Raw genomic sequence first — 6,682 nt, forward strand, 5'->3', positions numbered from 1 at the left:
TTCCTTTGACCTGATTGTGAAATTTATAGAAGAACCTTGCTGTATGGGGTTTTTGATTTTTTTTTTTTCTTTTTTTTTTTTTTTTTTTTTGGTTTTTCGAGACAGGGTTTCTCTGTGTAGCTTTGCGCCTTTTCTAGAACTTGCTCTGTAGATCAGGCTGGCCTCGAACTCACAGAGATCCACCTGCCTCCTGAGTGCTGGGATTAAAGGCCTGTGCCACCACCGCCTGGCTTGTCTTGATTGTTTTATGACAGGAGTTCACTATATCACTAAGGCCTAGCCTCAAACTCAGCCTCCCAAGTTCTGGGATTACAAGTGTGTATCACCATACTTTTTTTTTCTTTCAAACTTGGATTTGTTTTTCATTTGTTTTTCATTTGCATTTGTTTTTTAAAAAGAGAGAGAGTGAGAGTGTGTGTGTGTGTCCAGATAATTTGCCAGAGCTGGTTCTAGGGATGGGACTCAGGTTTATTGTCAGGTTTAGGGAGCGGGTCTCTTTACCCACTATTGAGCCAGGCAGTGATACACTGTAGTTGGAAGTTTTCTCAGGTCCTGCCCTCAGGTACTTATAAAAATACTCACTCGGAGGCTTAATATTAATTACTAATTGCATGGCCTAAGGCAGGCTTCTTGCTAGCTAGCTCTTATATCTTAAATTAACCCATTTCTATTCATCTATGTTTTGCTATGTGGTCTGTGGCTTGCTGGTCCGCTAGCATGTTGTTCCTTTGTCGGCAGCTGGCATCTCTCTGCCTCTCCTTTCTCCTCTCACTATCTTTCTTGGATTTTCCTGCCTGGCTCCATCCTGCCCTGCCATCGGCCAGTGCAGCTTTATTTATCAACCAATCAGAGAAACACATTCACATCATACAGAAGACATCCCCCAGCAGATACACACTTGCAATCCCAGAATTTTGGAGGGAGAGGTGCGAGAATCAGTTTAAGGCCAGGCTCCACTACATAGCAAGTTCAAGGCCAGCCTGGGCTACATAAGACCTTGTCTCGAAACAAAGAACCCCAGCCATTGTTATTGACACCCAGTGGTGTGGAATTAACACCTGCACTTGTGTTTTGTTCTTCATTGATCTGAACTGCTCAGCAGTGTGCACCCTTCCTGGTCTGCACCACTGGTAAGCAGTGGATTTTCTAGTTTTCTGCTCTGAGTGTTGTTTCTGACAACATGATTAAGACGTAACTGATAGTTGAACCCAGGGTATTGTGCTTGCTGAGCACACACCATTGAGCCATACTTGAAACTCTGAGATACAGTTGACATACGAAATTCACCCCTTTATCATACACAATTCATGGAGCCTTAGCTTATTCACAAGGCTGTCTGGATGTCATCACTATGTAATATACAATATTTTAATCAGCTCCTAAAGAAACCTCTACCTGTTTAGCCACTACTTTGTGACAAGGTCTTACTGAATAGTCCATGTAAGCCTTGAACTTGTGATCCTGCCACAGCCTCCCAAGTTGTCCATCACAACGACTGGACAGACGTTGGAAGGTTAAGGGTACTGACTGCTCACTGACCTGGGGTCAGTCCCTAGCACTTACATACTGGCTTCTTGTTTTATTGTGGGTTTTTTGTTTTGTTTTTTTCAGACAGGGTTTCTCCGTGTAGCCCTGCTATCCTGAAACTCAGAGATCTGCCTGCCTCTGCCTCCCATTTCATTCATTTGTTTTAAACAGTGTTGTTGAGTGCCCCCAGGCTAGCTTCTGAGATTCTCCATCCCACAGTGCTGAGATAGAAAGCAAGAAAAACTCGGGAGGCAGAACTAGGCGGATCTCTGTGAGTTCGAGGCCAGCCTGGTCTACTGAGCGAGATCCAGGACAGACACCAAAACTACACAGAGAAACCCTGTCTCAAAAAATCAAAAAAAAAAAAAAAAAAAGCAAGAGAAAGGGTTAGGGATTTAGCTCAGTGTTAGAGCAAGGCCCTGGGTTCGGTCCTCAGCTCCAGCGGGGGAAAACAAGCAAGAAAAAATAGAGGGTGCTATAACTAAAAGGTAAAGTGTGGAGTGTTTGTGTGTGTGATGGGGAAGGTATGAAGGTCAGAGGGCACTTGGTGTCGTCTTTTCTCCTTCCATCCGTAAATGGGTTGGATGGACCTCAGGTCATCCGGCATATGACAAATGTTTACCCACTGAGCCATCTCAACAGCCCCTCTCTATTTCTACTTGAGTCCATGATAATTTACATCTCTTTGGGAAATTTTTCCCATTTAAACTGCTGCTAATTTACTGCCATAACATTTCCTTAGAAATGGGTATAAGGTTCTGGTTGTAGCAGATAAAGTGACTGCCTGTCTCTGCCTCCAAGTGCTGGGATTAACAGTGTGAGCCACCATACCCAGCTTTATTCTGACTATAAGGTCTCTCATAGTCCAGGATGGCCTCAAACTCTTGACCCTTGCCTCTATCTCCTGAGCGCTGGAATGACCAGCACTGCCCTCATCTGTTTACATTTTCCTTAATGAGAAGAGGTTAGCTGAAGCCGGGGGAGGGGGGGTGGCAGCACATGCCTTTAATCCCAGCACTCAAGAGGCAGAGGCAGGTGGATCTCTGCAACTGTGAGGGCAGCCTGGTCTACAGAGCGAGTTCCAGGACAGACAGGTCTACATGGAGAAATCCTGTCTTAAAAAAAAAACAAAAACAAAAAACCCAACAACCAAAAGCAATGGGCTAATATGTAAGTAAGAACCCATTAGCTTTATGTGTGTGTGTAACATGTATATATACACATGTATACGTGAATTCCAATTCCCTTTCCACCCTAGCACAGCCCATATTTTATTAATGAATATATATGCACACATGTATACACCCTAGTCCCACCTTCCATATGTCCATGCCTGGTCCCTGTCCAGCACCACCATGTATGCTGAGCTGCTTCTTCTACCTCTCTCAGTCTTAGGAAAAGTCCTCAGTGCTGTGGGCAGTGCCCAGCTCCTGATGTCCCAGAAATTCCAGCAGTTCCGGGGCCTCTGTGAGCAGAACTTGGTGAGTGACTTTACCTCCTCTACAGGGCTTTCAGCCGGCCTTTGGCTGCCCTGCCCAGAGCCTGCCCCCTCTACACAGAGGAGGTGCTGCCCCCTCATGGCACTATAAAGATGGTGGCAGCACACACCATGCCCAATACAGGAAGGGCTGGGGCAGTCCTCCAAAAACAGAACATTGAACCTGGTGTAAAACAACCACATGAGAATTTAAGTCAGTTGGCCCTGACTGACTTCTATTTAGTCCATTCTATATCCAAAAGGCTGCTGAAGGTAAGACCTAAGGAAGTACTACCCCGGTACCAGGTGGGTCTCCTCCTCCCTTGCCCATCTGGGGCCTGCCCGCCCCAGGGCCAGAAGCTGAGTCCTGGACAGCATGTCCCTGGATCACAGTCCTCTCAAACAAATCAGGAGCACAGTGGACAGTGAGTCTCTAGGGCCTGTGGTGGAAGACAACAGATTCCATGATCACAGCTGGCCTACCTCCCTGGGGAAACACACATCAAGAACAGACCACCCTATAAAATGATAACGTGACCTGCCTAGCACTGAGGACACAATGCCTTCCTTACGTCAGCCCTGTGATAGTGAGCCTAGCCATGGCAACGGTCACATGTGTGTGCAGGGCCCACTCCTGATGAAACTGCTCCCAGGGATCTCTGCCATTGGCACTGGCCCTGACCAGAGCCAGCTTCATTCACTCACAGATCCTGGCCTGGCCACAGAACAAGGGAGCAAGACCCTACCCAAAGTCCCACCTAGTGCCAGGGCTAGAGGCCCATATGTGTGGTGGGGGGGATGAGACAGGCTTCTGCCTTGCTGCCCCACTGACCCTCATCTGCCCCACAGAACCCTGATGCCAACCCCCGTCCAACAGCCCAGGACCTGGCAGGGTTCTGGGACCTGCTGCAGCTGTCCATTGAGGACATCAGCATGAAGTTTGATGAGCTCTACCACCTCAAGGCCAACGGCTGGCAGCTGGTGGAGACCCCCGAGAAGAGGAAGGTGAGCATGGAGCAGTGCGGAGGGGAGTCCAGGGACAAATTCCTGGTCGGCAGTAACGCTGCCCACATCGGTCAGTGCTGCTTGGCTCCCTTCTCCATGTGTCGTCTTGAGCTGGGGCTCACGTCCATCACTTTGCGGGGTCCATGCCTGGCACCTGTCCAGCATGCTGCTCACTGTGTAGTGGAGGCTGTCCCCAAAGCATGCCATTGTGCTCTGCATGTCTAGTAAAAGGGGTCACAAGTGCTAGTGGAAAAAAGCAGAATGGCCCTCCTGGGGCAGTGGGGTCTGGCCCCAAGTCTGCCTCCTTGTGGCAACTGTGCTTCTGTGAAGCTCAGGCGGCCTCCTGTAGAGCAGGGGAGCCCAGTCCTGTTGACTGTGGCCCTGGTGAGTTCTCATCCACGGACAGCATGTGAAATGGGATGGGATAGAAGTCACTACTTCGGCTGTATCTGTGTGTCAGGTTCCTCCTAATGACCAGAGTAGGGGTGGGAACGGGGGTTGTCCGTCCTCTTCTGCTAGAACATTCTGAGTCTGAGCTTGCTTCTGCTCCTGAGCCCTGTGCCTCTCCCACCATCATTGCTTCTGTGGCTTTCAGATTCCAGTGTGTGTTGCTCGTGCCAGTCTGGTGTGGAGATGCAGGGTGGGCAATGCCAGCTGCCTGCAGTTAGTAAGGGGCAGTGCCACACACAACGTGGCACCTTTATTTTATTTTTGTTCCCTCCTCGCTGTCTCACTAAAGGAAGAGAAGAAACCACCACCTCCGGTTCCGAAGAAGCCAGCCAAATCCAAGGCGGCACTGAGCCGTGACAAGGCCTCAGACGCGGGGGACAAGCAGCGTCAGGAGGCCAGAAAGAGACTCCTGGCGGCCAAGCGGGCAGCGTCTGTGCGGCAGAACTCGGCCACAGAGAGTGCGGACAGCATCGAGATTTATGTCCCTGAGGCCCAGACCAGGCTCTAAGGCCATGAAGGAGCAGGCACTCAGTTTTCAATCATTAAAAACTCAATGCAAACGGAACAGCGTTTTCTCACCCTTTAGTATGGTTATTATCTCTAGAGACCCTGAGCCAACTTTCCAATTGACACAAACAAGGGCTCACAATGTGGCTTTTCTGGGTCCCTCCAAGCTTTAGGTTATGAAGACTTGACTCAAAAAAACCACAGTCTAGACCCTTTCTCCTTGGGGCTGCCATGGCAGACCAGACGACGACTTGGGCAGCCCTGGCCCGGCCTCCAGATTGCAGTCTTTTTACTGGCTCTGTCTGCTGAGAACTAGCTTGTTTACCAGACAACGACAGTCCAAGGCAGCCTTGGCCCCTGCCATGCCCCTCCCTTCCCAGCATCCCACAGCTTTTCTTTTCCCTTCAGAGCTCACACAGGGCTCACCATCGTGGCCAGTAGCTTCTGGTTCACACCCGTTGGGGCTGAGGGCACAGAGGACAGAGATGGGCAACATTCCTCCCTCTCCCACCCTCCCCGCTAAGTGCTCACACACTGTTGGCCCGTGCACACAGATGAGGTGCCCGCCCTCCGCTGCCATCCAACTGCCTAGACGGTGTCAGGCTGGACTGGCCTCTGAGCAGACAAGGAAAGTGCCGGTCCTTGGAGCAATGTGGGGAAGCCATGGGTACCATGCTCCAGCCCCTTTCTTCAGCAAAAGGAAATTGAGGACTCCCAAGTGGCTTCCAGGGGGTGGTCTGTCCTTGGCCGCACCTTCGTCCAGTCTCCCCGGGGCAGGTGGCGGTGTCTGTACGTATGTGTACATATGCACATAGACCTTAGAGTGTATATTTAATAAACGCCCATCTGCTCACCCAAGCCCACCAGCGCCGCTGCCACCGGCTCTCGGGGTACCTGCAGGAGGCGGGTGTGTGAATAGCATATATTTTTACATGTACTATATCTAGGTGTGTGTACAAGTGTGTGTAAAAATATACCTTGTGTGTAAGCAGCCCTTTTTTGGTTGTCCACCCAACCCATCAGCCTAGCCTCTTAAGTTTTTTATTCTGTTGTAATTTTCATCCCAATCTCTCCTGTCCCCCACTCCTATACTCCTATTCCCAAGGTGTTCTGAGCCCTGAGCTGCAAAGGCCTGGGCCCACAGAGCAGGATGGGGAGGGCAAGGCTGGGTCAGGCCGCCTGGAGGGGGCTGGACCCAGCAGACAGTTCAGCATACCAGGGGCTGTTCTATACTGTGGGTATGATTCAAGGGCACTGGGGACATCCTCTTGTCTGGCGCATGCTGCAGGGGTCCCCCAGGTGAAGCAAGGCCTGCTCTGGGGGCCTATTCCAGCTTGGCCGCCCCCTCTGTGACCTTGGGCAAGTCACTTGACCTCTGTGTGCCTCAACTTCCTCCTCTGTAAAATGGGGACAGTCCCTGCCCCTCCCTACCTCACAGGCATGTTGTGAGAATAAATGAGGTAATGTGTACCAAGGGCTCATGGCATTATTGCAGTGTGCTGGGCTGGGATGAGGAGGATGGCAGCAGATAATCCCAGGAAACCCATCTAGACCCCCCCAAAAGGCGGCTCTTAGGAGACAAGCTGTCTGAGGGCATCAGTTAACTTCAGCTGTCAAGTACCTGCTCTGTGAGCCTGGGCAGTAAACGGAAGCTCAGTGATCTCAAGGCATCAGAACACACATCCTTCGTAGGTACCACTACAGAAGCAAAGAGAC

The 6,682-nt window shown here is 50.5% G+C and overlaps 1 protein-coding gene across 1 annotated transcript in view; it reads left to right on the forward strand.

The window, feature by feature from the left end:
• The window catches only part of Dlgap4 (DLG associated protein 4), a 159,487-nt gene extending 153,051 nt beyond the window's left edge, over nt 1-6,436 (forward strand). The window contains 3 exon segments of the mRNA XM_052724065.1: nt 2,917-3,008; nt 3,854-4,009; nt 4,749-6,436. Of these exon segments, the coding sequence (XP_052580025.1) occupies nt 2,917-3,008; nt 3,854-4,009; nt 4,749-4,967 (467 nt within the window). The 3' untranslated portion in view covers nt 4,968-6,436.
• The last annotated feature ends 246 nt before the right edge of the window (nt 6,437-6,682 follow it).

Source organism: Peromyscus californicus, unplaced genomic scaffold, assembly GCF_007827085.1.
Source record: "Peromyscus californicus insignis strain IS unplaced genomic scaffold, ASM782708v3 Scaffold_7__1_contigs__length_154581171, whole genome shotgun sequence".
In the NCBI taxonomy this organism is placed as follows: Eukaryota; Metazoa; Chordata; class Mammalia; order Rodentia; family Cricetidae; genus Peromyscus; species Peromyscus californicus.